Source organism: Aedes aegypti, chromosome 2 (genome assembly GCF_002204515.2).
Source record: "Aedes aegypti strain LVP_AGWG chromosome 2, AaegL5.0 Primary Assembly, whole genome shotgun sequence".
NCBI classification, from domain to species: Eukaryota; Metazoa; Arthropoda; class Insecta; order Diptera; family Culicidae; genus Aedes; species Aedes aegypti.
In genome coordinates, this window is record NC_035108.1 from 96,365,225 (window position 1) to 96,386,129 (window position 20,905).

The 20,905-nt window shown below is 38.2% G+C and overlaps 1 protein-coding gene across 2 annotated transcripts; it reads left to right on the top strand.

Annotated features, from left to right (window-relative positions):
• The first annotated feature begins 1,708 nt into the window (after nt 1-1,708).
• Nucleotides 1,709-19,478, top strand: LOC5575895 (zinc finger protein 93). Of its 2 annotated transcripts, none has more exons than XM_021841607.1 (4): nt 1,709-1,989; nt 3,180-4,180; nt 18,721-18,928; nt 18,986-19,478. In XM_021841607.1, exons 1-4 carry the CDS (start codon nt 1,837-1,839, stop codon nt 19,445-19,447), a joined length of 1,824 nt encoding a protein of 607 aa, XP_021697299.1. In that variant the 5' UTR covers nt 1,709-1,836; the 3' UTR covers nt 19,448-19,478. The 2 variants fall into 2 exon arrangements, with proteins under 2 accessions (XP_021697299.1, XP_001655900.1); XM_001655850.2 differs by lacking the exons at nt 18,721-18,928; nt 18,986-19,478 and adding exons at nt 13,873-14,080; nt 14,141-14,736.
• The last annotated feature ends 1,427 nt before the right edge of the window (nt 19,479-20,905 follow it).

Below are 20,905 nucleotides of genomic sequence, written 5' to 3' on the forward strand. Positions count from 1 at the left end.
AATGTGAATTGATCACAAAAATCATTGAAATTTTATTAAATCAGTGATCTTGTGATGGAAAACTATTTGCAAAATGATAAGTTTTTATAATATGCAGCAAATGTTCCGAAAACAAGCATATAACAATTGCTAGAAAAATCTGTCACCAATCACCTGGCAACACCGTCATCCCTTGCAAACATAAACCGTACCGATGCATAACAAAAATATGCGATAAATTCAATTAAAAACAGAGAAATTCCGTTGCCCTTCATTAAATTGTAATGTTTTCTTTTGATATGTACGATTGAAGAGTTGATTTTGATTTCCAATACTCGTCAATCTTCTAAATTTACCATGTGTTTACATAAAAATATGCTAAACACAAATGTTATATATTTTGTTTGTTTGTTTTGAAAATATACATGGAAAGGCGACACTACTACTATTACATCAATGATGATTCTAATGATTCTTTGAGTTACACGCCGCTTCACCTTAAAGAACGAAATAAACAGTCGTTACCCTATTAAATCACAAATTAGTATACACGGGAAAACATTCTGGGGGTCATGCACAAATTACGTCACGCTCCAAAGGGGAGGGAGGGGGTCGAGCCAAGCGTGACAAGCCTTACAAAATTTTTGGAGGATTCATACAAAAAGTGTGACAAAGGGGGGGAGGGGGGCGGTGGGTCGAAAAAGTTGAAATTTAGCGTGGCATAATTTGTGTACCATCCCCTGTAGTAAAATTTACTATTGTAGCTGACTACACCCATTCTTAAAACTACCATGGAATTTCAGAACAAATTACAATGTTTATGGTAAAATTATGCGCATTTCTGGTCTGCTGAAAATGGCCGGTGCGTGCGCTTAAGTTAACCCCATAAAATTGTAGTTTTTACCGCACAATTTTTTCGCGTGTATATTTAAATGATGACTTGGTGGGCTCCGTTCTACAGAAAGGCCGTGGTCGTATGAGCAGCTGCAGAGACAGTTTGGTCTGATCTGTGGTAGTGCTACTGAACAACGGAGTAAAAGAGTTTCTGGAAACACCTGGAACCTTTAGGGTCTTGAAGCCCTGCCCTAATTTCAGTACCAAACGCTCAAGTTTAGGCCAGAAACACATATTTACTCAATTTTTAAATGTGTTTCGTTAGTTCAAATCCAAAAAAAAACATTTGTTTACGGTTTTTAAGATTTTGTCACACCCCTTGGTTCAAACTCAAATTTTGGGTGTATTTTGTTTTCATTTGAGTGTTGAAAATAATATTGTTGTGGTTTTTATGGTTTTTGCTATTTGAAGCATATAGACATTAAAACACTGTTTTAATGTCAATCCGGAGTGGCTCATATTGCCCCCATTGCCCCCATTGCCCCTATTTCAATTTATAGATTACGATAACCCACCCTAATGGGCATCAAAACTAAAAAAAAATGTCAAAATTTGCTACCAGATAATGCTGTCAGATTTTGACAGCCGTTGACGCGGTTGACTGACGCGATCTCTGTTGTATATCTGGACAAACATTAGAAAATGGCTCAAGAGTCCTTAAGTTGTTTTTTCGTAAACGTTATTTAACCTATTTCAGTCCGCCCACGCAAACTAAATTCACTATCATGAAAATGGGGTTTTGCTCTTCCTGTATAGAGTCATTTTGGTCAGCGTGAGCAAATTGTGCACGCAGCTATCTGGCTTGCAGTCATTGTTTACCATCAATGCGCCCTTTTCCAATGTTTGTCCACATAATATACTTTGCTTGTAAACATTTCGCACGTAGAAGTCCATTTCTGTTTGTGATTTTTATAGTTTTCATCAGCTTTTGCACAGTTTTGCTGAACTATTCCCTGTTTCACCATGACGGTTTTCAATCTGGAACAGTTTCCCAACGTTTGCCGGCTCTGTCTAAAGTCGGAGTGCAGTGAAATGCATCCCATCACCAGCAACTTGGAAAAAGTTCGTACGAGCGTCGGAACATTTTTGACGGAAATCTCGTTCCGTCCGGCTGAGGTAAGAGATGTAATGCTCAGTGCCGTAGCGCGTAGAGGACGCCTCTCGACTCGCTAAATAAATTACATTTTAGGGTGACTTGTTGTATTTTCGGCAGCTTTGTTTTCTTCGTCATGAGTGGTTTTCTAAAAGCTTGTGAGTGTTCTTATGGACATTTCCTCAGTTATTAACTGCGAGCTATCTTTGCTAATTGATCGTTTTCTCAATTGTATGTTCGTGTGGCAGGTACGAAGATACTTTATGCCCTGGAAAGTCGACAATATTTCCAACCCCCCAAAAACAAAACCTCGACCGCTTGAATTTGAACGCACGACCCTCAGCTTGGTCAGCTTGGTTGCATTTCCTAAGGAATAGCACTCCACGAAAAAAATAAAATAAAACAATCATTGGTTCAATATATCCAGTTGTTTATAATATTATAAGTTTTATGTTTTTTAGAAAACAATCTAAAACTTCTCGCTTAACTTTTCTAAACGACCTAACATTGAGAGTCTCTCTTTGATAATAAATCTTCGATCTGCTTTCACCTTCGCTTATGTCGTAAACCACGTTTACGCTCATAGTTAAACTAGGTTTAAGGCATAAGCGGTGGTGAAGAAACCGCTTATAAGTCGAGTCTAGTACACGACACTGAAGATGGCCTTACAGTTGAGTTCGAAATATGCGTATCTGTCAAATGTACAAACTGTTAGCGGAATTTGAAGCAAGTATACCATACGGCTTCTTCTTCTTCTTCTTATTGGTATTACGTCCTCGCTGGGACGGAGCCTACTCTCAACTGTTCTTATGAGCACTTCCACAGTTATTAACTGAGAGCTTTCTTTGCCAAAGTTGCCATTTTCGCATTCGTATATCGTGTGGCAGGAACTATGATACTCTATGCTCAGATAAGTCAAGCAAATTTCCAGAACCCAGACGCCTTCTGCATGGCTTTGCTTTGTAGCCGCGGACTCTTAGTCTCTAACCACTCGGTTAAGAAAGGCTCCTAAATATTATACTGCCCATAAACGCATAATTGTCCCATGTGAATAGGAAATCCAGCAAACATGGGACTGACATGCGTTTATGGGCAGTATACCTATCCTTAGTATATTGCAAAGGGGCGCTCAAAAAACAATTCGCCATGGCTACGACTCTGATAATATTTATAACAGTAGATCATATATATTAACGTGCCAATTTATTTCTAGAACAAAGTTGACTACCTTCCCAAACTGGTGTGCGGAGATTGCTTCAAGCAGTTGACCGACTTCGCTCTGTTCCGAAACCGAGTGGGTTTGACGCTTCGGTTCATGGAAGCTCTAGTGGATCTAAAACATGCCAATGCTAAACCGCTCACAACTTTGTTTCAAGAACGCAAGGATGAACTGGACATCCTATTTAGGGAACTTTCCCTGTGTAGCAAACCAGAGCCACAAATTGAAGACATTCTGCAGGACTTCCAAACGCATAATTTCCCCAAGAGCGAATTGCCCGTCAAGGAGGTAAAAGAAGAACATTCCGATCCGGAGGATGACACGCATGACGATCCGGATTATGAATTTGTCGACGACAAGGGCGTGGAGGCCAAACTAGAGATATACCTACGTGAAGACACTCCTGAAAAACAGGAAGCTAGCGGATCATCCAGCGAAGATGATAAGCCACTCCTTGATAGGAAAAAGGCTAAGCCCAAGCCTAAGCCTAAGACTAAGTCCCCTTCCAAGTCCAAGTCCAAATCCAAGTCTGCGTCTACTAAAGACGACAGTAGTGGTCCTAAACGTGCCCGAGGACGTCCGAGACTTCACCCGGATGGGACATACCTGAAGGTACCGTGGGCATGTGACAAATGCAAGTTTACCACCAAATACCGGGTGGCCATCGAACGCCACAAGGGCGTTCACGAGAAGCGCGAAACGCGAAGCTACCCTTGTCCCAGCTGCGACGAAAAGTTCAAGACCTACGACCAAATGCGAACACACAGCGCGAAACATCCGGAGAACCAAGTGGTGTGCGAAGTGTGCGGAATGTCCCTCAAGAATGCCTACTCCCTGAAGGCACACATGGAACGGCACGACGAAGACCGGAAGTACGCCTGCGAGTACTGTGACTACACCACCCAGACGAGTCTCTCCCTGAAGTCGCACATGAGCGGTCACACCAATCGCGTGCTGACGATGAGATGCGAAGTGTGTGGAATTGCATTTAAGACGTAAGTGTGATTTGATAATTATTCTGGGGCGGGGTATTATTTTTATATTACGTTGCCTGTGCTTTGGAATGACATTGATTCCCAATCGAAATCGCAATAACTTCACGAAAATGGGTAGCCATCCAGTCGGGAACAACGGGGAAAAAACTGGGAATTCGAAACTACCGAGAAAAAATAGGGAAAGCCACGATTCTACTGATGAGTTTTCGGGAATTTCAAGATCAGAAGGATTTGGGTAAGTGGAGCAGTATGGGTCACCTTTGATCAAAGATTTAGAAACATATTTTGACCCCGATAACCTTAAGTACTCATAAAGTATATTTCTATTTGCACCACCGTGAAAACCGTACAAAATCTGATTTTTTACTTTTTGTATTAATCCTCTCATTCTCATGGTAGCACCAGAGCTTCAATGATTTACGACAAATTTCGTATCGAATCAGATGAAAATCGATAATAATCTATGATTCGTATCGAATCAGATGACTATACACTCAAAATAATCCACACGTCGAAGCTACGTCGACAAACGTAGTTTTTTCCATCTCACTTTTCACGTAGCACTTACGTGAATCACAGGTGGCAGCGAATGAGCACATGGACTGATAAACTTTTCTCGATCCACATTAGTTTCACGTAGCAGCTACGTGATGTACGCTTAAATTTTACAAAGCGTTTTATTGGATCCGATACATTTTACCAGTGAATTCTACGGGATCCTAGGATAGAATAGACGTTTGTTTTGGGATTATATATTGGTGTAATGATATGTTTTGTTTCATTTTATTGCAAGGATAATTATATTCATGTTAACCTACAAAACATTTTTGTTAATGCTCTTTGACAAAATCTCGCAAACACAGTTTGGCATGGTAGGTCCACTGTAGTCTCGACTCCAAGTGCCAACAACAAAAAAGCAAGCCACGAATACCGTTGAACGCTCACTGCTGAACCCTGATAAAAAATATTGACTCAAAAAAGATCAAAAGTTTATATTTAATCAAGCTTACTTACCATTATCGTTTCATTATTGTTCAACTTGCGTTTTCAACGAACGCACACTCAGAACAACATAAAATGAACTAGAAGTTGAACTGTCAAATTTTTGGTTCATTCACGTGTACGTGTTTTTCACGTAAGAGTGATGGTCGCCAACAATGAATATTATTGAGGGTACAGTTTATATTTATCTACGCCTTGGTAATTATTACCGTTGTCACTAGATAAAAGTTCATTTCATGGGGATATACCGTGAAGGCCCCTAACTCTGCGCAGCTCCTAATTCTGCGCACTTTCACCAAAATCTTGTAAAATACTTACATTTTTGTTCAAAATTTTTTTTCATATATTGCTACAATAGTAATAAAAAAGTACGCGAAGAATTTTTTTGACAAATTTACGTTTATTACTTTAATAAAAAATAAAACAGCTTTAAAAATATTGAAAAACGTCCAAATTGACTGCCCGTTAGCAAATATGCTAAGAGAGTACCTCATCACTTAAGTCATTTTAAGCAAATTAAAGAGAATATATTTCAGATTTTTAGTACGTAGTCACTAGTTTATTTATCGAGCAATCATCACGGTGAAGTGCAACTTATTTTCTCTTCATTTTCTTATTCTTCTTAAGTGCGCATAGTAAGGAACCATTTTTCAACTATGTTCCTTACTATGCGCAGCAGGTATAAAACGTTATTTTCAACATACAATCAACCCTCCAGATGTCGATATTGAAGGAAAACATCGACTTGTCGACACCATCGAGATATGGAATTGAAATGCTTTGGAAAATTGTTTGAGGGGACCATCATAGTAAGGGAAGATTAAAAAAATGACGTCCATCATATTTTAAGGATTTCTACACTCCGTCCCCTCAATCCCCTGTCGCGATTTTACAGTACTTAATGAATGCATTGTCACATTGTCACATACTCCTCCTCCCCTGAACGATGGACGTTATTTTTGAATGCTCCCTAACCAATAATTTTGATTTTTTGTATAGTTTCATGAGTCAATATCGAGTAATGGAACATCGAGGTTTAATCGTTGGTTTCGATTTTAGGAAACTAAGTTAAATAGATGTTTTGGAAAACATAGGATAATTTCGATTGTTTTGAGAGTTGCACTTAATGGCATTCAATTGAATTATAGATAAAATTCACTTTACTTAGTAAACTTGTGTTAGAGACATTCCACGCTCCACTGCCGTATAAAGCAAGAAAATGAAGATTAATTCGGAGTTTAAATGCTAGTAATGCTTTTAGTAAAATACTTCAACTGTTATAAAGAATTTATCGAGTGCGCAGAGTTAGGAACCTAAATGCGCAGAATAAGGAGCATTGAAAAAATGAATGCACAGAGTTAGGAACACGAACACCCTTGAGAAAAATTAAAAATTTGCTATACAAATCATTACTTCTCGCATAACTTATGATCTCGCCCTAAAAGCCATTGGTAACCAAGTGTGTAGCTCGTTGTTTCTGTGAATTTGAATAGAGTTACACGTTATTTAATAACGCTATGGGGAAGCAAGGATCATTCTCTACATGCCAGTGGAGTTGGTTTCGATGCTTATTCATTCATTTGCTCAGAAACAACGAGCTACACACGTGGTTACCAATGGCTTTTAGGGCGTTATCCCAGATTATGCGAGACTTAGTAAAGCTTTTATATTTTTTCCTTATACATAAGATCAGTAATTATTTGTTTCCAAAATTTCAGAATATTGTGTTTTGTTTTCAATTAATTACAGCTGTTCGAAAATTGAAAAGCCTTAAGGCGAAGTAGGCCGTCATTAAAATTTGTACGCGTCGTTCATGATTGTTGCTAATTCATCTCACGATTTCGAATCAAAGAAAACCAGTTGGTTTTGAACTGACACAGCTGAAAAAGTATCAGCATACTTACTGCATGTTATCGTGTACAGTGATACTTTTTCAAGTCAATATAAACTATCAAGACTGAGTTATATCACTTTAAAAGGCAAGCTGAAAAGTCATCATTTGTGCTCAAACAAATGACGGGCTACTTAGCCTTAAGTGCGCAGAGTATGATGCCTTCACGGTACGTGATTTTTCACGTAAACTTGACGTTTGGATTATTTTGAGTGTAGTAAAGTGCTGTTTTTCCAGGACTGGTAGCGACAAATGGTACCAAGAATAGTGACCAGATTTGAGAAAAAAGTGACCAATAGTGACTTACGGGTTTCAAAAAAGTGATTAAAAACAGGGTGTCTGATACCTGAAAAAAGCCTGGAAAACCCGGAATTATCAGAGAACTTTATTAAATCTGAAAAAAAAACCTAGAATACTTAGGAAACTTTGATAACAATCATGGATTTAGTTTTTGTGGCAGTAATTCGCTCCAGGAAATTCTTGAGCACTTCAAAGCTACTATCTCCAGTAATTTGCTCAAGGATTACTTTGTTTTTTTTTTTTTTTTTGCAAACGCTCTCTTAGTACTTCTCCCAGATATTTTTCTACTAAACCTTTCAACCGATTTTTCCAGTTGTTACTCTAGGACATCTATAGATTTATACAGATGTTTTTCCAAGAAAATCCGCAAAGGTTAATTCCAGAGTTTAAAAAAATAATACAGGGATTTTGTTTTCCAAGAAACCCGACAATAATGTCTACGTCATTTCATCCACGGTAACTCCAAAGAATTTCTCCAGTAAATCCTTGAGGAGTTATTCGAGAAAAATCTATTAAGAACTTTTCAAAGAATTCCTCAAATTCGACCCTGTGTTTGACAATTGAGATCCTCTTGATTTTTTTTTTACTAGGAATTTCTCCATAATTTCATCGAAGAATTACAACAGTTTTTCCATACATCTCTAAAAAAATCTCATGGAATCTACAAAAGTTTATTTATAAGTTTCCATACAAATTAACACTTCAGTATTTTTGCAGAAAATCCTCCTACACATTTTTTAAGGAATTCTGTCCGATTTTCATCAAAGAGTGCCTTCAGAAAATGCTGCAGTTTATTATCCGGAGTTTTGATCGAATCGTTTTTTTTTTGGTCATCCTAACAATTCAGAAAGAAACTCTTCTGAAATTTTCTCAAGGGTATATGAGTTCTTTTGGTAACCCTAATTCATCAAGGGTGGCTTATAAAAACTTACATTAAAATACACCACAAATTTCTCAAAAAATTATTTCACCTTTCCATAGAGATATGCCTGGAAAACATACTGGAAGAATAGTTGGACAAATCTTTAAAAACATCCTTGATAAATATTAAAGAATAACTGTAGAAATTCCTGAGGAAATCTCTGAGTAATTCATTAGAGAAGTCCCTGGAGGCATCTTTGGAGAAACTTCTGGTTGAATGTTTTAGTAAGTTCTAAATGGAAATTTTGGAAGATCTTCTTCTTCTTCTTCTTCTTGGCATTAACGTCCCACAGTGGGCAAAGTCGGCTACTCAGCGTAGTGTTCTAACTGCACTTACACAGTTATTAACTGAGAGCTTTCTTTGCCTAAATTGCCGTTTTTGCATTTTTGCTACCACTCGACTAAGGAAGGCCCCAAATTTTGGAATGTCCTAAGAGAATCGATGAAAAAACCACCGGATAAAATCCTGGAGGAGTTGAGGCTTTCTTGGAAAATATCTGAAAAAAATCTTTAAGGAAATTCCTGCTGATCTCAGAGTTAAATCTGTTTCGATTTGAGGCAAAAACTAGGTGTTCTTGTACTTCTCCAACTTGATGTTCCCAAATTCGGTGCTATTTGTTTAAGTATACAAGTCCTCTAAAACCCGATATTTTTATGTAAAGTTTCAATGTGTTGGAATTTTTCTATTTTGAACGTTAAACGATTTTTTGAATCTATTTTTTGTTTTCTCAAAAAGATAAAAAGTTCCAAAAATTGAAAAATATGTGTTTTTTTTTATTTCAATATTTTCCATACGCGATGATCCCACCAACATCAAGTTAAGGAAAGAACTCAATTTTGAACTTGATTCTGATGTCACTCACTAACTTGAGCTAGTTCTGACTCGAATCAAATTGAAATTTGTTAATCATTGAATTCAATTTTTTATGCTTGTACTACAAAATAAGTTCAATAAGCTTGTCAAACAAATCGTAGTCATTTTTTTTATTTATTATCGTCAATCAAAGTAGACTACATGTTAACACTTAAATCTATATACTGCTATATCTTACAGAGTTAAAGTATATTCTTAGATTACTACGCGACATTGTTAAGTCTATTGTTTCGCAATGTTGATTATATAAACTCATCATTCGGTTTAGAGGAGAAAAATTTGCATAATTAGTACGACGGTGATTAATAAAAAACAAGTTACGATTCCTCAATTGCCGGGAAGGAGTATAAAAATTTAAACTGTTTAATAGGTTAGGAGAATCAATACGATGCGAAACAATATCGTTGACGAATGAAACCATAGCGAATTCGCGGCGCTTTTTCAATGTCTGAATATCAATGAGCATGCATCTTGATTCATAAGATGGAAGAGGGAAGGATGTCCAGCCCAATTTACGAAGAGCATATAACAGAAATTGCTTTTGAACTGATTCAAGACGTTCTTCATGCGTCTTCATAAAAGGAGACCATACAATACTACAATACTTTAATATAGACCTCACGTAAGCGACGTACAAAGTTTTAATAGTGTATGAATCATTAAAGTTAGAACCAAAGCGTTTGAGCATATTTGTTGCTTTATGTATAATGGTGTTGTAATGATCGATAAAAGTGAGTTTTGAGTCTAAAATTACGCCTAAATCTGTGACCCTATCGCATTTTTCAACGATTTGATTTCCTAAAACTACAGTTGTTTCTTCTGTGTTTCGCTTTCTGCTAAAAATAATTAAATTACATTTTTTAACATTTAACCGAAGTAGGCTTTTACTACACCATTCATCAAAAATAGATATTTCACTCAGATAGATGTCAATGTCGTTAGCATACTTGATTTCCATGAATAACTTCATATCATCGGCATAGATAAGAATATTTATATGATTAAGAATGTAGGAAATATCATTTACATATAATATAAAAAGAAGAGGTCCTAGATGTGAGCCTTGAGGAACTCCTGATGTAACATGGATAGGATTCGATTTTTTACCATTGTATCTCACTATTTGTTGCCGATTTGTTAAAAATGATTGTATCCAGTTTAAAGATGGTTTATCAAATCCTATTTTTTCTAACTTGAAGAGTAACATAGAGATGTCAATGCGGTCAAATGCTTTGCTGAAATCAGTATACAGAGCCTCTACATAGTTACCATTGTCCATAGCATTCAAAGTATAATTGGTGAATTCTAGTAAATTTGTAAAGTGGAACGGCCTTTAAAAAATCCATGTTGTGCATTTGTAATTCTGTTCCTTAATTGCCCAAACAATTTTCTATTAACAATGGATTCAAAGAGCTTTGGAATACAGGAAATTATAGCAATTCCACGATAATTACGAATATCAGTTTTCTTCCCTGATTTGTAAATAGGTACTAAGAATGATTTCTTCCAGATTTTAGGAAATTTGCCGGATTTTAGTGACATATTGAACAGCCAAAACAAATGAGATGTTAATTCAACAGCAAGCTTCTTCATAAATACTGGAGGGATTTCATCAGGTCCTGCACTTTTTGTGGCATCCAATCCTTTCAAGCCTGATAAGATGTCTTGCACACTTATCTGGAGCACACTAATGTCATTCGAGGGGGCAGGGAAGAATGGAAAATAATTTAGGTCCCGATCCTCTTCTGAAAATGTCGTATAGATTTCTTGGAAAAACGTTGGAAAGAGGTGGCAAATTTCTTCCGGGTTGTTAGCGTCTTTATCGTCAAGTTGCATTTTTGATGGTAGATTGTTTGATTTTAATTTTGTTTTAGTATAATTAAAGAAACTTCTTGGGCATGACTTTATATCGCTCTCAATTTTTCTATTATACTCTTCAAGTGCAGAATTTATAGCAATGTTCAACTGTTCACATAAGTCCAGGTGTTTCTGCATATCCCAGACAACCAAAATGTACGTATAACCAAATCACCTTTTGCTTTATGCGATTCTTATATGTGCAAAGTTTCACGTATAAGATGTCGCGAAAAGGCCTTATGCGTACAAAAGTGGAGGCGATTTACGTACATATTTTATATGATGAAACATAACATGCAATGCGAGTGTGTAGATTTTCATGCGAATTGGTCTATACTCTTATGCTACTTTATTTATGATAACAAAGTTTATTTGACAGCTGCTACGACTTACTTTGTAAAACTATGCGGAGCGAAACGAAATGTACATATGAACTCATAAAATAGCGTTTTATGCGAGGAAACTCATCGATCAAACGATTTCACCCACCATTTAGTGCGGGAGTGATGCAGTTTGTACAAACAAATGACTTTCGTCGTATACTGCTATGCGACTTCTGGTTGTCTGGGATTATCATCACTTCCATGTTTTTTATAAATTTTGTGAGCCTTTTGCTTTCGATTTTATAAATTCCTTATATTTCTATTGAACCAGATGGGATTTTTTGAATTACAAAAAAGTTTTTTCCTTTTGAGAGGTACCTCTTCACGAATAATTTCCATTAGTAAACTGTAAAATATATCAACAGCTTTTTCGACATTATTTTCTTCTCTGATCAGTGATTGCCAGTCAATTAAGTTTATTCCAATTTTTAAGTTTTCATAATTTGCATTATCGTATTCATAGATATCCTCATATTCGCACACTGTGGGTCTGCAGTTATTGTGAATAAATAATGAGTATTCCAGTGCTGTATGAAATGCTTCATTTTTCCACAAGGGTGCAATACTTTCATTAGCGTAGAAATCTTCTTGGATGTTTGTCAATAGAAAGTCAAGGTAACAATTTTGCCACTTTTTCACATGATTAATTGGTTCAAGCCCAAAATTGCAATTTTGTCGAAAATTAATTGTAACGTTTCATTTTCCCCGACCACTGGAAGCATGATGCCCTCATTTTCAAAATCGGGGATGAAGTCAGCATTGCGTTGGTTGAAGTCACCATATATGTGTACTTTCACCTCAGGTGGAAGGCCAGATATGATATCTTCAGCATTGTTGAAAAAGGAGTCGTAAGCATGTTTGTTGGCATGATCAGGTGGAAAATACACTGATGCAAATACATGTTTTTCGTTTTCTATATTTACTTTCACCCAAACATGTTCAAACTCTTTAAATTTCGAAGAACAAATAATTGCAGAATTAAATTTTGAAGAGACTGCAATGAGGACCCCTCCTCCTGATTTTCTTTGTGACATAAGAAAATCACGATCGTTTCTAAAAACGTTATAATCACATCCGAAAACTTCTTCGCTTTTTATAGATTCGTCCCAACTTGTTTCTGTGCCTAATATGATCGAAAAAGATGACGCTAATATGTTTTTATGGATTTGCTTGATTTGTGAAGATCCTCTCATACGATTGAAATTCTGACAATAAACAAGAGCATCGGAAGCTTTTGGAAGGTCTACATCATGCCTTGCATTATCAGATTCATTTAAGTGTTCATCATTTAAATTAATACAATTCCTATCACAACTCGAATGGTTGCCGCAGTCATTTGAGCCTCCGTCATAGCCTAAATTATTAGCAATACATTCATTGCGTGTTAAGATACTAATATTACCTTACTCTGTGAAGTGCCTCAATTCTGGCAAAAACACTGGCAAGAGCACCTTCCATTCAAACGTGCTGGTGCGGCATTCGTTCGGTGTGGCGTATTCGGTTGTCTAAATTATAGCCATAGCAAATAACGAAAAAATATAGGGTGGTCCGAATTAGAACATGAGCTGTCCGAATTGGAATAGGGTTAGTCTGATTCGGACCTTCTGAAGAACTTTATTCAACCATGTCTAGTCATGTCCTGGTAGGAGATAACACAAAACTCGCTGAACGAAAGAAAACATAACATGTTTATGATAAATAGCTTAGAAGATATTAAAAAAAGACACTGACAAGTTACTGCTTCCAGTGGGCATTTATGCCCTTTGAAGGAAGCACCACACTAGACACAACGGACTAGCATGCAACGCCCAGCGGCATTCTTCACGAAAAGTTTACCGACCTGAGGCGGGAATCGAACCCACACTCCTTAGCACGTTGCGGCTAAATGCCTTGGTGACACACGTGATTAAGTGAAACTCAAATTACTGTGTGAATGATGCAAATGTATTGATTTGGCAATAAAATACTATTCCTAGAGTAGAAACATTCAAGTTTTGTACAAATTTACAGAATTCAAGGCATTTATAGATCGTGTCCGGGTGCCACCTTTTAAGATGGTCAATTTTGTACCAAAATACATAATCAAAAATGCAATGTCAAAATTCATATTTACCTATATTTTCAAATTTATTTTTGTATGCTACCAAAATTATAATATTTATCATAAATGGGCTCCAAGACAGCATAGCATCAATAGTTTTTGAATTATGAATTTGGAGACTTAGGTGTCCGGTACTGGGGGATCTCCCCCGTACTTTTTTCTATTCAAAGTCAACTAAATTTCTTATTCAAAACAAAAAATGCGATAATGATAAACAAAACTCGCGGCAACGCACCAACGTGCGAAAAAAAAATCATTAATCAGTTTCCCAACAAAAAAGTTACAGCCTTTCAAAGTGCTCTGGGGTCAAATTGACCCCAGGACACAGACCAAGGTTTACTCAGGGTCTGTTTTGATTTACAGAGCAAGTCGCCTGAAGAAACACATGGAGGGCCACAGCAACGAACGTAAATACCACTGTGAAGCGTGCCCGGCTCGGTTTAACACTACCAATGCGCTTCGAAATCACCGCACGCGGGTACATTTGGCCATCCGCCATGCTTGTGAATATTGTGAGAAGACATACGATCAGAAGATTGCCCTACGAGATCACATCGAGCGAATCCATAATGTAAGATCATAGAAGATTGTATTCATTACAAACATAATTACACATTTCTCTTGTTCCTAGATTCAATGCAACTTCATATGCGACGTGTGCGTAGTGACTTACGAAAGCCAGGAGAGACTGGATCTCCACAAGCAGCGCCATGAAAATCCGAAACCCATGGAGTGCAGACTCTGCCTGACGCTGTACACCACCCAGGAAGACTTCGATAATCACCTATGTATCACTTATCGGGATGACTACATGTGCTGCAACAAGGATCTGCGTAATCATAACCAATACAATCGGCACATGCTGGTCAAACACGGTCTCAAGACCAATGTCAGAGTGAAACCCGTTCCGGGAATGTTGTTGGGCCAGCTGAGAGGAGCCAGGAAGCGTCTGGAGCAGTGTCGCAAGTGTGACATAGCATTCCCCTCCAGAGCGTTGAAACTGCAACATATGATGGTGTGCAACCGATCGTCAGAATCTCAAGCCGAATTTTCCAATCCTGAGGGAAGCGTAGAAATGCATACTGGCTTCTAGAAATACGAAACTTTTATTCTGCATGAAGATGTGTTGTCCATCTTAGTACATTCGAACATTCCTTTGAACGTGAATTCAGTAGATTTTGAAGAAGATCTTAGTGTGGCCCAATCCAATATACTGTTTATTCTATATATGTTGATATTACTGTAGTCCGAGGAAACATAGTCTTCTAGATTTTTCTCTGAGATTTTATTGGTTAATCCTTGCAGCTTCATATTTCTTAAACAAGTACGTCCTAACCGCGAGTCGAAATGTACGGTAGCTTCTTGACGTATAACCGCGAGGCGATCGAAAGGTGGAAGCAGCACTACAATGAGCACTTGACCCCAAGGGCTCAGGACAGCGAAGGCGATGGCTATGTTAGCACAGCGGATAATGGAAACTATCCAGGCTCCCTGGCGAAGCTGTAGGGTCATTAGGGGCAGTATGGGTCATCTAAGGAAAAGGCCTTGAAAAGCATAGAACCATCATACAAATAAATTGTCCCATAAGGTAAATTTGTAGTTTGAAGTGTCTCGTTTAATGCCACGCTTGTGTTTTGTAAAAAGAAATACTTAAAATTTTCTTGAAACATGTTTGAAAAACATTATTTTTTGCATAACTTGTGATTTTGCTCTAAAAGCTATTGGTATTCGAGTGTGTAGTTCCTTGTTACTATAGTAGCCTATAGGCAATGAATGGCCCAGTATGTAAATCCATACGTTTGCTCGGTTACCAATAGTTTTTAGGGCGAGATCACAGGTTATGCAAATTTTTTGTGTAGTTTAGTGCCAAGGGGGCGAATGCCCCGAGCCCCCCGGTTGATATCTTTGGAGACATGCTTGGATCAAAGACTCAAAAAATAGCAGGATTCTTGAAGGAATTTTGAATTCTTAAAGATGCTCTCAACGGAAATATTAAAGGAAGTCCGTGGGAATACTAGGAGAATTAATGGATATATTTTTGTAGAACGAGGAACACCGTTGAGCAATCAAACCGAGACCGTTTCATCTTGAGATTTGCTTATGCAAAGTTTCTAATTTATAATGATAATTGTTAGAGTGAGATAAAAGATAGGAAAAGCAGAAGCGGTAGCCATTAGACCACCAACCCCGTCAATCAAGATAGCCTTTATTACGTAATATAAACTCTAGTCTGAAAGTAGTAATAGGCGCCGTTCACAAATTACGTAACGCTCTAGGAGGAAGAGAGAGTAGGCTAAATCGTTTCGACTCATACAGAATATACAAGGGACGGAAATTTTCATTTTTAGCGTTACGTAATAAATGGATGCTGCCTTACAGTGCATTACTTACATTAATGTGCTTGGAATATTTTTCAAAATTTCACCATTGTAATTTCCATACAAACTTGCATTGTCTTGGGGTACCCTTTCACCACCGAAAAAGCTGAAAATTTCACAGAACATTTTTTATATGGTAAGAAGGATGGTAAAAAAGATATGGGTGGGGATTGCTTATCAAACCTTCCGGTCCGCCTCATAGTTACGTACTATTTGGTGCTGGGTGTAGTTCTTGTTTTTCCAGCTGTATTGAAAAGCATGAGCCATAGTCTTTGGCATACAATCGGGTCTTTCTTTAGCAGAAAAGAACCGAAATGTCTATCGACGACCGGTGATTGCTAGCAGATATAGTGGAGAGCTTGTCTTGATACGTTCATCGCTTCAAGCTAGTTGAAAAACTGAATACACTGATTGCCTGTCGATCAGAGCCGAACTAGGCATAGATCGTCTACATACATCTGAATCTACATGTCTCCGATGTATTACATCGTTCCAGGTGGGAGTTATCTGATATGTGAATATGGTACCATAACAGAATTTTCCATCTGAACGAAGTGATAAATCATAATATTCCGCAAACTGTATCACACATCTACAGAATGTATTGCGTGAAGTTAAGACACAGCAGAGTATTGGGTACATAGGACCAAGTCCCTGCCGGGTGGCGCGAAACTGATGAGCGATAGACAATAGAATCAACAACACTGCCATAAGGGATAGTAAGCATGTGACTATTGTCGAAACTATGATTAGGAGGCAAATCAACATCCCAAGATCAAATTTTTGTTACAACCCAATGTAGGTATTATTAAATTAGGCTGTAGAAAATGATAAATATCTGATCACTTAGGAACCTTGCAACAGGTAATAAATGCCCGTAGTCTGTTTTATTCGAATACACATGTATAAATTGTTAAAATTGCCGAATCATACGCGGAATTTATTAAACGGATCATGAAATTAGGACTGAAATCATAATGATGATAGATTATCAACTTTCCTTTCGTCTTGCTATTTGTTACCGTTAGAATCACCAAACTGATTGGTTTCCCACTACTTACACCAATACAACAGCACGAAAACTGAAGTATTATAATCGCGCGTTGGAACTTTCAATATCCATATATTACATCAATAGTGAATTCTTGTATGTAGCCAGTATAAATAACAGAATCATCAACTTCTTGAACATTCTTCAACTGAAAACAGGATGCTTGTTTTATCAAACATGCTCAATCTGCACCTAAAATCTCGGATCCAAATAGTTTTCTAAATAAAAATTGTATCTAAATAAAACGTGTAGGCCAACAAAACATAATTGAGTAGGAGTTTACAAGTTACTTAGCACATGAAAAGCAGTTTAAATTAATCTATTACTAGATCAACACTAATGCTCACATTTTTATATTCTCATTTCATCATGGTCCTCATTGCTCGAGCGGAGACGAACACCCTGGAGATGGAAAAATCGACAGCGCTACGATAAGGAAACGTAACAGATGAGAAACTATCGATACATTTATCAATTATAAAACCCCGTTTTAATGTTAACACTTTGTTTCTGTTTTTTTCTGTTTTTTTTTTTCGTTTCAGCAATCAAATAACCGAACCAACTCTACTATCTTTTCGTTTCTTCTTCGTTATACTTATAGTCCTTCTGGCACTGAACCGAGTGGTGCGCCTTCCGCTTTCTTACTGGTGCTGTTTTTCCTGTACATTTGGCATAGTGTCGGAGGTGGTGTACTGTATTTGCTATACAACGCACTACTTTCGATATTGTGCTTGGCGTGTGGGGAAGCAGTACTAGTGGTGAAGCGGAGGGCGCCATTCGGTTTAGTGCCAGAGGGACTAAATCTATTTAATGTATCTGAAGCTTGTGGGACCGCTTTAATTCCGGCGCCTGCTTGTGGAAGATCCCGGTGTGCTAAACGGTATAGGACATGTTAACGGGGGAGGCTTGGTAGGTCCTCACCCAGCCCGTGTCTAGATGGGCGGATAATTGTCTGCCAGGGTGTGGATTGAGCAATTACAATTACAATTACAATTACAAGAAGGATGGTAAAAAAGATATGGGAGGTTGGATTTTCAAGCGCTTTTAAATTTTTAGTCGATGTTTGACAACTAAATGGCACTATTAAGCTCTGAATATTTCAAAATCATATAAGACGGCATCCACAAATTTCGTAGCGCTCTAGGGGGAAAGGGGAAGTAGGCTCAAGCGTTACGGGTCATACAAAATTTTTTTTTTTCAATTTTTCATACAAAATGCGTTACGAAATTCCCTTTTTTGCGTTACGTAATAAATGGATGCTGCCTAAATCGAAATGCTAGGTTATCAGCATTTGTTAAAGGTATTCTTGATTAACATGTAACAGGTATACAGTTTGTCAATAACAGGACAACGATAAATCGTTTTCTTATTATTGATATTACGTCCCTCCTGGCACGTGGCCTCCTTCTCAACTGAATTTCTTTTCCAATAATTTTGCGATTTAAATGTGAGGTCCTAAAGCCCAGACAACGTATTATTTCCTAGAAAATCATTTCTCGCATAACTTCTGATCTCGCCCTAAAAGCCATTGGTAACCATGTGTGTAGCTCGTTGTTTCTGAGCATTTGAATGGATTTTCATGTTATTTAACAATGCTATGAGGAAGAAAGAATCATTATTTACCTGCCCGTGATGTTGGTTTGGATGCTTATTCTTTCATTTGCTCAGAAACAACGAGCTACACACGTGGCTACCAATGGCTTTTAGGGCGTTATCTCAGAGTATGCGAGATTTTATTAAACTATTTTTCGAGATATTCCATACACTTCCCTGCATTTACAGTGCAAGTCGCCTGAAGAGACACATGGAGGGCCACAGCAACGAGCGTAAGTACCACTGCGAGCAGTGTCCAGCACGGTTCAATACTACCAATGCCCTTCGAAATCACCGCACGCGGGTACATTTGGCCATCCGCCATGCTTGTGAATATTGTGAGAAGACATACGATCAGAAGATTGCCCTACGAGATCACATCGAGCGAATCCATAATGTACGTTTGTATAAGATTTTTCTCATTACAAATCTAATTACAAGTTTCTGTTCCTAGATTCAATGCAACTTCATTTGCGATGTGTGTGTAGTGACTTACGAAAGTCAGGAGAGACTTGATCTCCACAAGCAGCGCCATGAAAATCCCAAACCCATGGAGTGCAGACTCTGCCTAACACTGTACACCACCCAGGAAGACTTCGATAATCACCTATGTATCACTTATCGGGATGACTACATGTGCTGTAACAAGGATTTGCGCAATCACAACCAATACAATCGGCACATGCTGGTCAAACACGGTCTCAAGACCAATGTCAGAGTGAAACCCGTTCCGGGATTGTTGTTGGGCCAGCTGAGAGGCGCTCGGAAGCGTTTGGAGCAGTGTCGCAAGTGTGACATAGCATTCCCCTCTAGAGCGTTGAAACTGCAACATATGATGGTGTGCAACCAATCGTCCGAATCTCAAGTCGAATATTCTAATCCGGAGGGGAGCGTAGAAATGCATACTGGCTACTAGAAAAACGAGAAACTTTTATTCTGACTGAAGATGTGTTGGCGATCTTAGTGCATCCGAACATCCCTTTGAACGCGAGTTCAGCAGATTGGAGTTTTTCCATCATTGTTTCAGATCTTTTTCTAAAGGTAATTTATTTATTTGAAATGAAGACAAATGTCTCATTTCTTAAATTCAACAAGTAGGTATTAGATATCAGAAGGACGGTTCAAGATGCTAAACCTCTTTTTTATTACAAGGGGGAAATCTGCAAACAGACGCCTGAGAAGGTAACTCAGGCAGTGTGGGGATGCCGCACCAACGACGACCCACTAAAACCATGCATTGCACTTGAGCAATTCTTTTTGAATTGCTCAAGTGGTGTATAGTAGCCTGGGACACGGTTATATGAAAAAAAAAATAGATTCTCGCTCCAGTCCACTTTTTGGATTGCATTTTGGTCCCATAACAACTGTGCAACATTTCAGCTCGATCGGAGAAACTTCACAAGTGTCGGATTGTTTCGCGGTCTTCGGCAATATTCTTCATCGTAAAAATACCTATCGAGGTCTGTGTTCAGAATTTTTAAAGAGGTCAATGGGCGGCCTCTGGCGATGTTTCTTTGCAAAAGTAAGTTTTCCCATAGTAAATCCTATACAAACTTTGAACGGCTGGCGCTAAAATATAGTTTCTCCGATCGAGCTGAAATTTTGCACAGTTGTTATGGGATCAAAATGCAGCTTAGCTTAGACTGACTACACATATCAATGGTTGCTATTCCGTGATTGACCGAAGTCAGTGAAAATGCACAAAGAATCAACTAGAAGTTCAGCTGGGATTGGCCATAATCTTCTTCAGTGTGCATAATTCAGTGCTTCTATTTATACAGGGTCAATAACGGCGCCGGCCACGTCCTTGCAGTCAGGTGGGATTGGAGGAAGGAATATTAGTGTGTAACCTTTGCTATATGGAGACCGTGTTTACCTCTGCATCTCCACAAAGGTTACTGGGAGGGATGTTTGTTAATGGGGAGGATCGTTGGGTCACAGGATTCACTTTGATAAGCGATTAGACCATGATAAATTATTTGACGCGAGCTAAGGATCAAACACTACTAACCTGCTTCGCGAACCGCGCAACTAATAAATCATGCCACGCGAGCGACGCGCGACACGATTGATCCTGTTCACATCGCCCGCCCCCGCAGGAGCAAGTGACGCGAGCAAAGGATCAAATACTACTCAGTTGTTATGGGATCAAAATGCAATCCAAAAAGTGAACTGGAGCGAGAATTTAAATTTTGTCCCACACTAGTGTACAGTGCATCGACATGACCCTTGTCCTCAGACCCTTATCTCCCCGGAACCACCTTACGGTATTTCTTCGGGGAGGTGCCAGTGCATATAGCACTAGGGGGGTTCAAAATATAAAAAGGTTGGAAAATCCAATCTCCCCTATCTTCCTTACCATAAACATAATGTT

Coding starts and splice junctions, on each gene's coding strand:
- LOC5575895 (XM_021841607.1), top strand. CDS start 1,837: ATGACGGTTTTCAATCTGGAACAGTTTCCCAACGTTTGCCGGCTCTGT. Junction 1,990..3,179: donor TCTCGTTCCGTCCGGCTGAG/GTAAGAGATGTA, acceptor ATTTATTTCTAG/AACAAAGTTGACTACCTTCC. Junction 4,181..18,720: donor TGTGGAATTGCATTTAAGAC/GTAAGTGTGATT, acceptor CTGCATTTACAG/TGCAAGTCGCCTGAAGAGAC.